This window comes from Photinus pyralis, unplaced genomic scaffold (assembly GCF_008802855.1).
Source record: "Photinus pyralis isolate 1611_PpyrPB1 unplaced genomic scaffold, Ppyr1.3 Ppyr1.4_LG5, whole genome shotgun sequence".
Taxonomy (NCBI): domain Eukaryota; kingdom Metazoa; phylum Arthropoda; class Insecta; order Coleoptera; family Lampyridae; genus Photinus; species Photinus pyralis.
In genome coordinates, this window is record NW_022170596.1 from 2,569,489 (window position 1) to 2,586,694 (window position 17,206).

Here is a 17,206-nt window from a genome sequence, read left to right on the forward strand (position 1 = left end):
ACAAATTATAAACTATTAGAAACCACTTTTTGGTTTAGATCTCAGTCGTCATTAAGCCTTATCCTAAAAGAACCTTAACAGGTAAGATATAAATACTACGCATAAATTAAAAATGAAACAAAACTAATACTAAAAATTCGGTCACCTTCTAGCGGCTAACGGCGTCTACCCAAAACGGCGGAATATCGCAAATAAAACCGTACATCGTTCCATTTGGGTCAGGTGCCCCATCTACCGGTACAAACGTGAAATTTTGCAATAGCCCAGACAAGACCAAAAACATCGCGTGTCTTGAGAAGGTTTCTCCGGGGCACAGGCGTTTACCTAAAAATTGGAATTGAAACACAGTAAGCCATTTTGTTACTGACCTCCTCCAAATGACAACCCGATGTCCTTCTTGAGCAGATTTCCGTCGGCGTCCAGAAATCTCTCCGGTTTGAAGACGTCGGGGTCGGTCCAAACGCGCCGGTCGCGATTCGCACTGGACAGCGATATGAGTAAGCAGGTGCCCTGGAAGGGTTCTCCCTTAACTTTAGCCAGGAAAGTCGGCTCATACCTTTGGAAGTGAATATCCCCCCAGGGTGGTATCTTCGAGGACGCGTCTTGCGGTGTTTATCGGAAGAACTGGGTCAATTCGTAACGACTCGCGAATCACGGCCTCGGTGTACGGCATGCTGAAATTACAACAGTCAAAGTCTCAGGTGGCCGAAAAAGGGAGATCTACTTTTTCCTGTCATCCAGATTGGGGAGGCGGGCTCTCCCGACGACCTGCTCAATTTCGGTTTGTATTTTCGCTTGGACCTCGGGATGGTTGCATAGTCGGGCCCAGAGCATGTTGAGCGAGGGTCCGATGACGTTAGGTGATGGAAAGAAGAAGTCGATAGCCGTCCAGATCATCTGCATCTCTGTGAATTAGAAGAATGAGCTTCGATGGATTGGAAAACGCGAAAAGTTGACCGTTAAAACTACCGGAAGGACCGCCCCCTTTTCCCAACCTTTGCATGTTGCTGATGTAGGTGTCCAAAAAATCTCCGTGGTGGTCATCTGAGAAAGTCTTCGTGCGTTCCTCTACCAAGGTCTGCAAAAAAAAAACAATTATTGAGTCATCTCCATGCACACAAAGGCCTTCAGTAACCATGAAGGGCCTTTAAAGCCCTTTAAAAGGAGTTTGGATTTTTGATGGGGCTTTATTGGTTTTTCAGAGAAAACAACTGAGGAAAGACGAAGAAAGGGTAACTTAATTAACCTGAAGTGGGGGAGCTCAGAAGCGTGCAAAAAGGCGTAAGGGAAAAGGAATATAAAGCCAAAAAAGGAAAACAGAATGGGGAACTGAAAGGAAAAGAAAGAGAATAGCAAGAGCTAATTGAAATGGAAATTGAATGAGAGGTGGAGAAGAAGCGTCCAAGTGAAGGAGGTAGGAAACGGAAAACTATATCAGTAAAGGCGAATCAGACAAAAATGAAGAAAGTAAAGGAAGGGGGATGGAAATAAGGTGGAATGAGGAATGAGGAATAGGCAAAGGGTACGACTACACGGAAGAGGATGCTATACAGAACATTGCAATAGAGGATAATAAAAGAGAATTAGTATAGTTAGAAGAGGGATAGGAAAAGAGAGAAATGTGAAGCGGGAGAAAGAAAAAAGGAAGTAGAGATAGAAAAGGAAACTGAAACGAAACTGATGTGAACTGTTAGAGAAGGATAATGAGGACAAGAAAGGAGGAGGAAGAAGGATGTAAGTGCAAAAACGAAGAGGAGGAGGCTGGTAATTAAAACTGAGTGTAGAAGAAAAATGAAAGATGGAAGAAGAACTGAACAGAAGGGAAGGTTCAACATGAGAGGAACCGGAAAAAACAAACGGGAAAGTATGGAAATCTGCAGTGCTAGCGAGAATGGTGAGTAAAGAGCAGAGGATAATAGAGAGGGTAAAGGAAAGTGTGTGTGAAGTCGAATGAAAAGAGGAAAGAAAGCATAATCAATTCAGAGAAAAGGCAAAGAGTGGAGGTGAGCGCGAAGAGAGGAAACGAAAACACAGAGAGAAAGACAATAAAATAAAAATAAAGTGCAAGTGAAAGTGAAAGTGCAAGTGAAAGTGCAAGTGAAAGTGCAAATGCAAGTGAAAGTGCAAATGCAAGTGAAAGTGCAAGTGAAAGTGAAAGTGCAAGTGGAAGTGGAAGTGCAAGTGAAAGTGAAAGTGAAAGTGCAAGTGCTAGTAAAAGTGCAAGTGAGAGTGGAAGTGAGAGTGCAAGTGAAAGTGTAAGTAAAAGTGCAAGTGAGAGTAAAAGTGCGAGTGAAAGTGCGACTGAGAGTGCCCGTGCAGATGCAGGTGAAGGTGCAAGTGAAAGCAGTGCAAGGCAGAAAAGAAGGTGCAATGAAAGTGAAGCGATCGGTAATCGACAGGAAAAGTGGAAGAAGGAATATAAAACCTAAGAAGAAGAGTATAGGATAGAAGACTAATGAAAAGGATGAGCTGAATTGTGCAGGGAAATAGTAAGTCAGAGAGTAAAGTATGGAGAGAAAAAAGTAATAGGATGAGTACACGAGAGGGTGTATGAAACCGATGCAAGAAAAGAAGAAAGGGAAAGAGAGCAAAAACAATTAAAAAGGCAGACACAGGGCACAAAAAAAACAACTACGGAATGTAGGTAAAGGATGGGAAAAAGGACGAGGTAAATGTGGTTGGAAAAGGTGACTAAAATGCAGAAAATCAAGTATTAAACCGGAATGTAGTGGAGAAGAGAAAAAGAGAAGGTGAGAACAAACGACCGAGGAAGAAAATGAGGAGAGGGAACAAAAAATTAAAGAAGAACAGCGTTAGATCTAAAGCTAAAGGCAAAATGGGGAAGTGGAAGGAAATAGCAGAAGATAAATAATTTAAACTGAAAAAGGGAGCAAAATGAGGAAACGATAGAGAAGAGGAAAAGCGGACATTGAAAGGAGCCCGTTCAAGAGAGAAGGCCCAAAAAGTCTCCACATATATCCCCATTTCATCTCCTTCCGTTTCCTTCTTCTTTTTCTGCCCCTGCACTTTTCAGTTTACCTTCCTCATCCTGTCTCTTTGACCCTGCCGTTTTTTTTCACATCATCTTTGCCTCTACACTTTTTGTCTCATTTCCATCTCATCTTTTCTTCATATTTCTTCTTTTTCGCCTACCTCTTTTCTACTTCATTCCACAAGCTTCCAATTCTTGCTGAATTTTTGTATATTCCCTCCCTCCATCCTTCCTTTTCTTTTCTCTGTTTCGAACCTTTTTTTTCTTTCGTGTTTTTGTCCCCTGCTTTTGCCTTTCCTTCTTTCAATTGATTTTGTTACCTTTTCCATTGTGTGTTCGCGCTTCTTCTTCCTGATCCCTTTCCCGTTCCAGAGTCTTTCTCTTTCCATTGCACTTTTTTATCTCTTATTGCATTCGTGCTTCTTTGAGTATTATTTCAATTTTTTCCTCTACCTCTCTTAACTTCTATTTTGTCTTCTTTAACCCTCGCTTTCTAATCTTTTTCAGTTTCTTTTTTTATTTACTCTTGCCCTGTATATTCTGTTTTTTTTTCCTCTTTTGCTGCTTTTCTCTGGCCATTTCATGTTTCTGTGTCCGTTCACTTCCTTTCAATTTTTCGTATCATCACTCCATTTTCTATTTTTTGCTATGAACTACTTTCTTTACTCTTTTTTTTTTCTTTTCATTCGTCATTCCTCTCAAGTCTCCCAATTCAGCGTAAGTTTCCGGTACTGGTTCATCAGGTGTTTGTTTTCCTATTTTTTCCCTTCACTACCACCAACCCCCTTTGTCTTTTTCTCACATTGCCCTAAACATACTTCATATTTTACTTTCTCCATTCCTATTTCTGTTAATTTCTCTGGACCTTCCACTTTCTGCTGCAGTCCCATTCATTTCCACACTTCTTGTTTCCTACCATCTCAATTTTTTTAATTTTTCCTTTCTTCATAACTTTGATCTTCCGATTCTATTTTCGCAACTTTTTTCTTTTCCCCGTTTGTCTTTTCATTCTTACAGATCCTGGTTCTCTTTAATGCGAGTTTCTAATTCAGCCTTCCGTTTTTCTTCAGTTTTTTCTATCGTTTTCTGCAACTCGCCGACCTTCCCCTTCTTTATTTCTTTTTTCTCCATTCGGTACGGTTACCATCGATCTTCACATTTTTTCTATTTCACTTTTGTCTTCAATTTACCTTTTCTCCTTTTTCGTTCATTAAACTGAGTGTTTGCAAATCACAGTCTCAGAAAGTATTTCCACACGTCCACAAGTCAGAAAAAAATTCCAAATGTATTTTTCTGGATAGAAAATCTCTGTAACATCTGTAACATCTGTAACATCTGTAACATCTGCAACATCTGCAACATCTGTAACATCTGTAACATCTGTAACATCTGTCACATCTGTAACATCTGTGTTCAAGAATTTAAATTTTGTTCCGTAATATCAATGGTTCAATCAGACAAATTCAAGGGTCTATTGATTCCAGAATTTCAAAACTTGGAAGGGAAAAATCAACCCTTTAGACCTTTGCATAATCCCACAGTGAAGATTTCAGAGCGTTTGCGAATATTTGAGTTGAGGAATACTGAAGGTTCGAACCCCCCGCAAAGGTACAGTCAACACCCGTGTACGTTTGGCCTTCAGGAATCTCTGTGAGGCTTAAGAGCCTTGGGAGTTTTTAAAATAATTAAGTAGCCTTGAAAATCTGAGTCTTTAAATGGATTCATGCGCTTTTAAGTGTTTTTAAATCTTTCAGGGGTTGAATTTTCAAAGTGAAACTCAAGAGATGATCAGGCCGCAACTTTAACCTTAGGATTGGGACCTCTCAAGATTGGTCTAATTTCAAGACTTGGGTCTTCAACCCTGAAATTTGAAGTTTGTCTCCTCCCATGTGATATTTTGGGTTTCGTTCTAGACTAAAATTAGAAAGTCCCTTATCGCAGCAAAACAAGCACCGATGTTACGATTTTAATGCGTAGATAAAAATATCAAATAACGTTCTTATCTATAGCGTGCGCACTTTCAGGGTTACGCTTGGGACGCTTGGACTAGTGCGAGTAATTGCGTATTTACCATGAAGAAGTCCTGGATTTTTTTGTTTTCCTCTAGCGTTGGTGTGGCGCCAAAGTACTCTGGAGCGACATGGCGAATCCATGGCGTGATACTCAAGGCCCGTCCCGTCGTATCCATGTTTCGAAAAAATCGCAAGGTGGACCGGGCGATAGTTCGCAACTGCTTGTCTTCGAACCGTTTACCAACGAGCATCTGAAGCATTGAGTTCGATAGCATACCGTAGAATAGATCCGGGAGCAGTATACGACCTGGCTTTTGCTGGACGTCCTATTAAGGGATCGGTAAGGGTGGCTTGCACGGGACGTCACATTTACCTACGTGATTGTCCGGATGAGGGTTGGAGCTGATCTGCCCGATTAGGTTCCTCACTTCGCTCTCGAGCATCTGCTCGGTCGTGGGGAATCTTCTTCCAAAACCAAAATCGCGGAGCTGGCGTAGCGCAAACCTCCTCTGCTGCCTCCAGTAGTCTCCACTGGTAAAAATAACGCCTACGGGCGTCCTCAGTTAGCGCGGCGAAACTCCCAACGTTTCGACTCACCCAAAAGATCACCCATGGACCTGAACCGGTTCGGGTAACAGTCAATTCGCCCAATAAACTCCTGGCGAGTCAACGTCTCCTTGACCAAATCATGGCCGGTGACCAGCACCGTCGGAGTCCTCCCCAACATAATACCAACGAGATCGGATTTGTAACGTCTGCTGAGCACCTCCACCGCCTTGTGGGTGAAATTGTAGTTCGCCAGCAGCAGAAACCAGTAGCCGCCCCATATCGGTAAACTTGGAGGGCCTAAGGCGATGGTGCAAAGAACGAAAAGTCAGAAGTGCGTACTTACCAGGAGGGAAGTTCTCCAGCTTTGGCTTTGATAACCGATATACGAAAATGTAGACCAGGGTAGATAGTATTACCAAAATTATCGAGGTTATCATTCTTGTATGTTTAGTGGAACACTGAGCTATCGTTACATGGATCCGCGGCGCCTCATATTGTCGAAAAATGTACGCAATAGCATTTAGATTAGATGCGTAATGAGTTTATTATCGAAGGGTAATCAAAAGTGTGTATGCTCAACGGATAACTGCATCCCCAACTCAGACGTCTATCTAGAATTTTAAACCTTGCAGTTTAAGTTAAAGTTCATATTTAGGGTAAATATTGGCTCTCCTAAGATAAGGGATATCTTTTTCAAATAACTTCCATCAGTAGTTCTCGTAGTTGAAAGCCAAAGATCACGGAAACGCTCTACTGCGGTCGTCTGAAGATAGTAACTTTCTGCATCAGCCTCCAAGTGTCCCAGTGTTTCGCGTGTCAAAGATTCGGCCACTCCAGCGTGAACTGCAGCTTTCTCCGTTCGATGTAATAAAAACCACCTAGCGTCGGATTGTAGGAGGAAGCAAGAGGAAAAACTGCAAATTGCTCCGGAAGCCATCCGGCCAACTACCTTCCTCCGGTGACTAAACGTCATAGACGCCCCGAAGAACCATTTTTGGCCACCGAGGAAGCAGCACCCGAGCAGGCAGCCCCCACTGTCGTCTCTCGTGTGGAGAAATCATCCAACCCCTCCACTTCCGGCTGGCAGACGGTCAAGAAGCGAATAAAAAAGGCAAAAAAAAAAAGAAAACCGCTCCCACGACCTTTCGACAACAGCCACCGACCATCACGTCGCACCAACCCCTTCGGACCGGCAAAGAGTTAGCGAGCTCTGTGCTTACTTTGTTTATTTTAGTAAAGAACTCAACTTTTAAACGCGAGACTTAATTCAAACTTACATTCGAAGCCCGAGCGAAATTTGTCTTTATCAAGACACGAATAACGCGCGAGGATTTAATTAAATTGTGAGGAGGTCAAGACAGTGTAGAAACCAAATCAACACGACTACGAGGGCGAAAAGAATTAACTAGAATTAAGCTAAAGGAGTAAAGATAGAATAGAGGGACGCAGGCCACGAATACAGTCTGAGCATGGTATCCGGGGGGAGAGCCACGCCAAGAAGGAGTGGAAATAACCAGGATAGTAGCCAGGATGCAAAAGGAGTCAACTGCATGAGGGTAGCCACGTGGAATCTACAAGGGACAAACGACCCAAATAAAAGGGAGCTAAAAAGACGAATTAAGAAAACTGGATGTAGAGGTAGCCAGCCTACACGAAACCAAACTAAACGATGGTAGATAGGAGGCACAGCAATCGTAGAAGAAGCTGAAGAAGAACTAATTGATGAGATGTAAGGAAAGAAAAGGAAGGGGTGTAAAAAGGAGCAGGATGAGATCAAGAACAAAAAGGGGACAGGGAGACCATCTTGAACCAGAATCGCCAAGACGCTCAAGGAAGCAGCAGGGAAAACACTAAGGAGGCATAAACAACCCATTTGAATTGGCAGCGTACGATATGGAAGCAGATTTTCTTGCTCTCCCAATACAAGATAATTTTGTCTTTGGCATCAAGAGAATATGAGATGAGAGCGGATGGTGGAAAATCACTTTCTGTGCTCCTAATCGAAAATGTTTTGATATCCGGTACGGGATAAAAGCAGATTTTTGGGAATCATTTTCTGCTCCTCTAATACAAATTATTTTTGGCGCATTTTTTAAGAATTAAAAACAAGTATAAATTGTGCACAACTCTTGTCCAGATAAAGCGCATTTTTTAACCCAAATAGATTTTGTTTTGACATAACCAATGGATATATTTCTTGCAGACGTCTCAATCGCCCATTGTGAGTACCCTCTTCCCACAATCCGTTCTTGAGGTATAAGGGAATATATCCGATCACGATAAGAGGTCAAGGACGAGGGCTATGGTTGGTAAAAATTATTTCCTTTCGTCGAGACCTTTCATTAGAGTACCATGACGGATATAACTAGTTCTACCCCCCCCCCCCCGCTTCCCCTCCACCCCTTACTTTGATAAGAGGACAAAAAGAAGGGCAGTAGTTGGTAGAAAACGGTTCCTTTCGTTGGGACCTTTAATTAGAATACAATGAGAGACAAAATTAATTTTTCACTCCCCCCCCCTCCCCGGCCCCGTCTCTTACTGAGTCGCACGGGAAAGTTATAGTTTGTACAAACTAATTTATTTCGATGATACCTTTCATTGGAATACCATGAAGTGTGTCCCCCCCCCCCATTTTCTAAAGTTTAACTTGGCCCCACTAAAGGCGTATGTAATATCTGAGACCAATTGGTTGTCGTATGTAAAAGTTATGCACGTTTTACTTTCAAAAACAGCATCTCAAGAAATTCGGGGGGGGGCACCTTTTAGACAGCGAAATTTGATGGCCGTCTGGCACACCTTCAAGGTATAAGCTGCCTACTGCAAAAAATTCCGGGACTCCAGGAAGAACTGGGTCCGGACAAAATGCAAACAATGGCACCTTTTCTTTCATTCTTCGAAAATGCGCTAAAAATGTGCTATTGTTTGCGTGTTGCCCGTCCGTCCGTCCGTCCGGACCCACTTCTGTCGTTTCGAACTACTTCTAGGGGAATGGTCCTAGAGTCCTGGCATTTTTTGCAGTGGGTAGCCTATGTCTTGAAGGTGTGCCAGACGACCATCAAATTTCGCTGTGTAAAAGGGGGGCCCCCCCACGAATTATTTCCTGAGATGCTATTTTTGAAAATAAAACATGCGTAACTTTTACATACGACAACAGATTTTGCATACGCATGTCTTTAGTGGTACCAAGTTAAACTTTAGAAAATTGGGAGGGGGGGGGGTCTACCCTTCATGGTAGTTTAATGAAAGGTCTCATCGAAATAAATTGGTTTGCACATACTATAACTTTCCCCTGCAACCCTTTTTCGAGATCAGTGAGCGACGGGGCCTGAGGGGCAGGGGGGGTTAAAAATTAATTTTATCTCTCATTGTATTCTAATTAAAGGTCTCAACGAAAGGAATCGTTTTCTAACAACTACTGCCCTTCTTTCTGTCTTCTTATCAAAGTACGGTGAAGAGGAGTGGGGGGGGGGGGGTGGAACTAGTTTCATCCTTCATGGTACTCTAATGAAAGGTTTCAACGAAAGGAATTAATTTCTACCAATCATAGTCCTCCTCCTCGACCTCTTATCGTGATCGGGTATATACCCTTATACCTCAAGAACGGATTGTCGGAACGGTACTCACAAAGGGCAATTGAGACGTCTGCTAGAAATAAATCCATTGGTGATTTCAAAATAAAAGCTATTTCGGTTTTTAAAAAAATGCGCTTTATCTGCACAAGAATTATGCACAATTTATACTTGTTTAACAATGTCTTGGTATCAGGAGAATAGGAGAAGAACTTAAAAGCCGTGGAAACACTTGAAAACCCAAGAAAGACCCAAGAGCTATAAAACCTTCTTAAAAAAGCTCAAATGTTATTAAAAAAACCCTAAGGTCTCACGAAACCTCCTCAAGGATCATCTGCTAGAGACTTAAAGGGTTACGAAACCCCTTAAAGAATCAAATTAGTAAGCCTCCTCAGGGGGATTTTGACGACCCTTTGAAACTGAACGATTTGAAGCCATCTGAAAGAGTTTTTAAAGCCGTTTAAGACTCTTAAGGGGTTTGAAAGTCTAAATAGACTCTTTAAAACTGTTCTGAACCCTTAAAAACAAACATCAATCAATATCCCTATGCGCCCGCCCTTTGAACCTTTAATACTTTCAACGCACTTTGACGCTAATAAAAGCTCTCAAGGGCTTTAAAAACTAGCCTCTTAAAAATTGCAATAAATACAATTAAAGGTAATTAAAGATTTCCAAGAACTAGAAAGTGTAACGGTAGCTCTAAATTTGGATCTAGTTTTTTTCGACGTTTTTGTGATAAAGTTCGGAGATTTGGTAGTGGAAAAGAATAAATCGGCGCGCATTCGGTGGACTGGAAGATTGTCCTTTTTGCATCTTTTAATCCCTATAGGGCACTGTGTTCTTAATGAATTTCGAGATGTAGGTGATTTAGACCATATTCAGTTATCTTAATTAGGGCTAATTTTGCAAACCTCATTGAGAAATACGCGTTCGGTCAAGGACAAATTTATTAAACGCGCTGGCCGTGAAAGTGTGTCCGCTTTCCCAGAGTTACACCGGATGTGGAATATCGTATGGTTGGAGTTGAAGAGCTCACCCTTCCAGACGTCCTGTGGGTGTCTTCATGGACGTCAATCACATGAGGGGCTGGTGGTTTGTGTTGGCCCGCCTTCGATATAGCCTCGGAACTGCTTGATGCTCCCAAGGCTTGTAGCTTCGTAGTTCCTTTCTGCCGACGTGAGCGTATTCGACGATGCGTTCCTGGCCACCCTCACCGTGAACCAGAACTACCCCAATAGCGTAAGCGCTATCGTCGGCGAAGGGTTTGCTGTCGTCCGCCTGACATAGAAGTGGGGCGGAGATGAGCTGTTTTTTTAAGTCTCCCTTTGTTCGGATGTCCACTCCCAGGTTTTTCTTAGTTAGCATGCCGAGGGGCCTATCTACAGCAAAGCCATTTATGGATCGGTTTTACCGTATTTTGCATGACCGCTACGTTTTCTGAGCCTTTTTTCTCCGAGATAGCATGGCTCAGGTGCCAATCAGCAAAAGCGGCATTTAGTTCGATTGGCGATCCAAACTCCTTGAGAGTATTGAGGACGATCTCTACGGCTCTGATGGGTTCTCCAGCAGGATTAGATCATCAAAATGAATCAGTCGGCGACTATTGTGCGGAACCAGGTGTCTCCATAAGTCCCTGGAAGGTCACAGTCGCGTTCCTTAGCGCGAAAGGCATCCGTCGGAACCGGTTGCTTCCAGAGGGGGTGATCTTTTTCCTGGACTTTGATCTGCCAATATCCGCACTGCAGGTTATCATTTGAAGCTCTTTTTCTAGTTGTGATTTTCGAGAATGTGGCACTCGGTTTGCTGGCATGGAAATGGGCAGACTGTCATCACTGTCAATCCGGAGTGTCATAATGGTTTTGTGGGAGCCGCAAACAGTTCTTCATTCTGGCGTCCATCTTCCATCTTGAGTAAGATGTGTCTTCCTTCTTCCGGTCTTAATGTCAGAGGTCCTCCAAATTCGTTACTGGTTCCTCGTCAACGTCAATATTTTCCCAGAGCCGGTGGAATCCGGTCCATCCGTCTGTTCGTTCGTCCGGACCCACTTCTGCGGTTTTGATTCCTGGATTTTTTGCAATATGTAACCTTCTGCCAGACGGCCATCATATTTGGGTGTTTCAAAGCACCCCCCCCCCCCCCCCAACCCATGAATTATTTCCTGAGATGCTGTTTTTGAATGCATAACTTTTGCATGTGACAACCAACTGGTCTCAGAATTTGCATACACATGCCTTTAATGGTGCCAAGTAGAATTTTTGATAAAGGGTGGCGGGGGGGGGTGAACACACCCTTCATGGTATTCTTGTGAGAGGTCTCATCGAAATGAATTGGTTTGCACAAACTATAACTTTCCTGCGCGATTTCTTTCCTAGGCCAGTAGGTGACCGGGGGAGGAGGGAGGGGGAGGTTGAACTGGTTTAGCCTTCATGGTGCTCTAATGAAAGGTCTCAACGAAAGGAATTAATTTCTACCAACCATAGCCTCCTCCTGGACTCCTTATCATGGTCGGATATAAATAATTCCTTACATCTCAAGAACAGATTGTTGGAGGATGGTACTCACAAAGGGCGATTGGGACGTCTGGAAGAGATATGTCTATTGGCGATGTCAAAACTTTACGAGCGAATATGTTGGAGGAAAGTTTGTTAGTATTTAAGGTGTTAGGTGCGAAAATTTCCACTCGGTTTTATTCCCAGTTTGACGTGAGCTTAAGAAAGAACGAGATAAATTTAAATTATTTGCATACCGAAAAGAAATCCTGAATTTTCCTGTTCTCGTCTATCAATGCTTTGGAACCGAAGAACTCTGGAGCCAAATGGCGAATCCATGGTGTGATGTTCAAGGCGCGTCCCGTCGCATCCGTGTTTCTAAGAAATCGCGAGGTGGATCGAGCTCTGGTAGTTGAGTTACGACAACACACTAGCAAAAATTTCGTTAAAGACGAGAGGTGATGGCGAGGACGAAATTTCACGGGCGGGGTTCGAGATCTGAGGCATGCGATTCAAGGTTCAAAATTCACGATTCAAGATTAAAGATTCCAGTTCAAGGTTCAAGATGCAAAGTTCAAGGCTTATGGTTCAAGATTCAAAGTTGAAGATTCAAGGTTCAGGATTCATGGTTCAAGATTCAAGGTTCAAGATTAAAGATTCAAGTTCAAGGTTCAAGATTCAAAGTTCAAAGTTCAAGACTTACGGTTCAAGATTCAAGGTTGCAGATACAAAGTTCAAGATTCAAGGTTCAAGTTTTAGAATTGTTCAAGATTCAAGTTTGAAGATTCAAGGTTCAAGATTCAAAGTTCAAGATTCAAGGTTCTAGGTTCAAGATTCAAGGTTCAAGATTCAAGATTCATGATTCAGGGTTCAAGATTCAAGATTAAAGGTTCAAGATTCAAGATTAAAGGTTCAAGATTCAAGGTTCAAGATTCAAGGTTCAAGATTCAAGGTTCAAGATTCAAGGTTCAAGATTCAAGGTAGTTCAAATGTCAAGGTTTATGATTAAAGGTTCCAGCTTCAAGGCTCCAGATTCAAGATACAGAGGTCAAAGTTCAAAGATCAAGGTTCAAGCTTCAAGATTCAAGATTCGAAATCCAAAGTTCAAGGTGCAAAGTTTAAGGTCATATGCAAGGTTCAATGAGTGAGGCTCAAGACTTAGAAAACAAGACCCAACATTCAAGACCTAAGGTTCAAGATTCTAGATTCTTCAGGATGTGGGATTCAGGATTCCAGATTCAGGATTCAAGACGCAAGCGTCAACATTCAAAGTTCAAGATTCAAGGTTCGAGATTCAATGTTCAAGTGTTAAGTTTCAAAGTTCAAGATACATGGTTCAAGATGCATGGTTTAGGGTTAAGGTTAAGGATCAAGGGTCAAGTTTTAAGGGTCAGGATTCAAGGTTCAACATCTAAAGTTCACGGTGCAAGGTCAATGTCCAAGGTTCAATCATTCAGGCTCAAGGCTTAAGCTTCAAGACTCAAGACTCTCTCGAACTCAAACCAGGCCTGTTTTCTGCTACCCTGTAGCTAGAAGCTGTATTCTCCTGGTAGCCCCGGATTCTGGATAAACGTGCCTTTGTTGGGCTCCGTGGGTGGTGAGCTGAGAGGACGAAATTTCACGGACGGGTTTTGAGATCTGAGGCATGAGATTCAAGGTTCAAAATTCACGATTCAAGATTAAAGATTCAAGTTCAAGGTTCAAGATTCAAGGTTCAAATTTCCAGTTTAAAAGTTCAAGGTTCAAGATTCAAAGTTGAAGATACAAGGTTCAAGATTTAAGGTTCACGATTCAAGGTTCAAGATTAGACGTAGAAGATTCATTTTTCAAGTGTCAAGGTTCATGATTCAAAGTTCCAGCTTCAAGGTTCAAGATTCAAGATACAGAGATCTAGGTTCAAAGATCAAGGTTCAAGATTCAAGATTCAAGATTCGAAATCCAAAGTTCAAGGTGCAAAGATTAACGTCAATGTGCAAGGTTCAATGACTGAGTCTCAAGACTTAAGAAACGAGACCCAAGATTTAAGACTGAAAGTTCAAAATTCTAGATCGTTCAGGATGTGGGATTTAGGATTCCAGATTCAGGATTCAAGACGCAAGCGTCAAGATTCAAGGTTTGAGATTCAATGTTCAAGATTCAATGTTAAACCTTCAAGTTTCAAAGTTCAAGATGCAAAATTTAGGGTTAAGGTTAAGGATCAGGGGTCAAGATTTAAGGGTCAGGACTCAAGGTTCAACATCTAAAGTTCAAGGTGCAAAGTCAATGTCCAAGGATCAGTGATTCAGGCTCAAGACTTAAGCCTCAAGACTCAAGACTCACTCGAACTAAAACCAGGCCTGTCTTCTGCTACCCTGTAGCTAGAAGTTATATTCTCCTGGTAGCCCCGGATTCTGGATAAACGTGCCCTTGGGCTCCGTGGGTGGTGAGCTGAGAGGACGAAATTTCACGGACGGGTTTGGAGATCTGAGGCATGTGATTCAAGGTTCAAAATTCACGATTTAAAATTAAAGATTCAAGTTCAAGATACAAAGTTCAAGACTTAAGGTTCAAGATTGAAGGTTCAAGATCCAAGATTCAAGATTTAAGGTTCATGATTCGAGGTTCAAGATTCAAGATTCAAGTTCAAGGTTCTAGGTTCAAGATTCAACGTTCAAGATTCAAGGTTCAAGATTCAAGTTCAAGGTTCAAGGTTCAAGATTTAAGGTTCAAGATTTAAGGTTGTAGATACAAGGTTCCAGATTCAAGATTCAAGGTTCAAGATTTAAGATTCATGATTTAAGGTTCAAGATTCAAGATTCAAGGTTCAATGTTCAAGATTCAACGTTCAAGATTCAAGGTTCAAGATTTCAGGTGCAAAATTCAAGGTTCAATATTCAAGGTTCAAGATCCAATGTTCAAGATCCAATGTTCAAGATTCAAAGTTCAAGGTTCAAGGTTCAAAGTTCAAGATTCAAGGTTCGAGGTTCAAGGCCAAGGGGGAAGCTCAGTTATTGGTTCTTCTCTGAGAAGGTGGGTGTTAGTAACCCGCGTGCTCACTCTCTCCCTTTCTCTTGCCCTTTTCGTTCATTTCTCGCTCTCATGATTTATTGTCATGCTTTACCCCCCTCGGCCCACTCTTTTCAGCAGTAACCTGTTCTGCCCTGTTTGCCTTCTTATGCTATTTCCAGCACTCTTCCTTGCCCTATCCTCTCTGGTACTCGCCTGCTGTCTGCTTATCCCCTCTCCTGCTTTCCCGTATTCTTTCCCACCTTTTTTGTGCTATCGTCTCCACTATAGTTCTACTCTATCCAGCTCTCTTGTACCCCTCCAGTTCTCTCGTACCCTGTCTTACTTATTTCTGTTTTTTGGTACCCTACTCCTTTTTCAACCCTCTCCGTGTTTTTCCCCGCTCACTCTTGCCGTCTCGTACCTTCTGCTGCCACTTTTTTCTGCCATCTCTATTTCTCTCCTAGACTTTTTTAGATTCTTATGTTCTGTCTTGCTCTTTCGTGTCCCGATCCCTTGCGTTTTCTTCTGTCTTTTTCCTTCTTTACCCTTCCCCAACCTCCTCTAGGTTCTCCCATCCTTTTTTTCAGCCTCTATCTCCTTTCGTTGCCGTCCATATTTTGCTATCTCGTACCCTTTTCCCACTTTTTCCACCTTTCTCTTTTTCCGCCACTCTTTCTTAGTTTCTCGTGTAATTTCGTACCCTTTTACGCATTCTTGCGGTTTTGTCTACTTACCCCGCCTCCATCTAGCGTACTCCTTCCCTTTTGCGCCAACTGAATGATTTGGGGACCCCTGTACACCCTCCATTCGTAATCCAGAATACAGTAGCCTTTAAGAGCATTTAAAATCACGAAATGTTTTCCCTTTAAGAATCCTCGACGGTTTTCACAGCGGCAAAGTAGATAGTTGGCTCTTAAGGAATTTTAAGACCATAATTGGGCCGTCGGGTACGATTCTTTGAAAGCCCTTAAGAGTCAAAAAAGACGGAAGTGCAATGGAACGAACAGGAGGAAAGGAAGAGAGAGATAGAGATCAAGAAGAAAAAAGTGAGACGAGAAGAGCACGTAATAGCGAAAGTGAAATAGAAGCTAAGTTAAGAAGGCGCTTCCTTCTGGGGTAAGAAGAAGAAGGAAAATGGGTGACAAAGCCAGTATGAAGGTTGAAAAGAACGGAAAGACAAATGTGTAGAAAATGAGACTGTGTGGAAGGGGAAGGAAAAACGGTTGAAGGAGATAAGAGAACCGGAAGGAAAAGATTAGCCCATGGGAATTGGAAAGAGGAACGAAAGCGAAATAGCATAAGAGTAGATAAAGCAAAATACAAAAAGAGAGAATCAAAGTTGGAAAGCGAGAGACAAAGATAAGAAAACAGAAGTGAATGTGATGGGTGACTAAAAAGAGAAGAATGGCAAGAAAAGTGGGAAGGAAAGGGGAAGAGTATGTAGGAAAATGAAAGTGAAACGAGAAAAAAACTCTCCTGTTATTATTTCTTGCTTTTTCATTCTCATTTCTTCGCAATACCTCATTTCATTATTCCTCTTATTTCCCTGTTCTTTCAGCTTTGTCTTGTCTTTCACTTTTGCTTCTGTTTCCGTTCTAACCTTATTTTCATTGTATTTTCCTTCCCTCCCGATTCATCTCCAAATCGCTTTTCTCTTTGCCATCCTTCTTCTTAGTATGCGTTCTCTCGTTTATTATGGTTTAAAAGCTCCAACAGTTCAGGGGGCAAATGACTGGTGATGAGGAGGGACAATGCCAGAAATGGGAAATGGGTAAAGAGAAGATGAAGAATGGAAATGAATGATGAACGAGACAGAAACAGAAACTCGGAAGTGGGGGAAGTGAAACGGTTTAGGAATGGAAAGATAGCAGACTATCATTAAAGAGGGAAAGATACGCAAAACGAAAGTGAAGAGGGAGAGAAGAAGGGAATTAAACAGACAGGAATGCTGAGGAGGCCGGCGAAAGGAAAAACAAGAATAGCGACCGCGAAATGAGCTGAGGATATAGAAAGGGAATGGCGAAGGTAAAGCGAGGGAGACGGGGAAACGTGGAAAAAATGGAGAGGACAAGAACAGAAGAAAAAAATAAGGCTGGTGTGGTAGAAAGACAAAAGGCAAAAAAAGGAAGGCTAAGAGCAAGAGAAATGAAGATTGATGGCGAGGGCAGCAAGAAGGTTGAAAAGAACTACTACACAAAAGAAGGTGGTGAACAGGAAAATAAGGAATGAGGGATAATCAAAAGGAAACGTAGAGGGAAAGGAAAGGGGAAATGAAAATTGGTTATGAATCGCGGGTTGAAGCAAAAATGAGATAACATTGAAGAGATGGAAATGAAGTGGAGCAGCAAAGGGAAGGCGAAGGAGCAATGAGAAGCGCAAAAGAGACGGTGAAGTGTGGGGAAATAAAAGACAAGAAACATAAAATAGGAAAGTGAAAGACCAGCAGAGGGAAATGCGAAGCGCAAGAGAAAGAGCAAGGGGAAATGAAGAGAATTCAAAGTAGAAAAGAATAATGAACAGGAAGGGGAACTGAAAAGGATACAAATAAAAGTAAGTGGGAAAATGGAAGCTATAGAGAAGGGGGATTGGAGATAGCTTCGAGTAGGC

General features: G+C 42.2%; 1 protein-coding gene across 2 annotated transcripts; it reads right to left on the reverse strand.

The window, feature by feature from the left end:
- LOC116172286 (probable cytochrome P450 304a1) lies at positions 1–6,255 on the reverse strand. Of its 2 annotated transcripts, XM_031489471.1 has the most exons (9): positions 5,897–6,255; positions 5,602–5,850; positions 5,382–5,551; positions 5,064–5,330; positions 958–1,078; positions 725–905; positions 557–674; positions 369–510; positions 1–324 (listed from the first exon to the last, which is right to left on the reverse strand). In XM_031489471.1, the coding sequence occupies exons 1-9, from the start codon at positions 5,988–5,990 to the stop codon at positions 149–151; spliced, it is 1,518 nt and encodes a 505-aa protein (XP_031345331.1). In that variant the 5' UTR covers positions 5,991–6,255; the 3' UTR covers positions 1–148. The 2 variants fall into 2 exon arrangements, with proteins under 2 accessions (XP_031345331.1, XP_031345332.1); XM_031489472.1 differs by lacking the exon at positions 5,064–5,330.
- Between the last annotated feature and the right edge of the window lie 10,951 nt (positions 6,256–17,206).

Bases quoted from the DNA above. Each gene is read 5' to 3' on its own strand.
- LOC116172286 (XM_031489471.1), bottom strand. From the start codon at position 5,990: ATGATAACCTCGATAATTTTGGTAATACTATCTACCCTGGTCTACATT. The intron at 1,079-5,063 runs GTAAATACGCAA...TTTTTTTTGCAG, and splicing joins AAATCCAGGACTTCTTCATG to ACCTTGGTAGAGGAACGCAC. The intron at 906-957 runs GTCAACTTTTCG...TCTAATTCACAG, and splicing joins TCCTTCCGGTAGTTTTAACG to AGATGCAGATGATCTGGACG.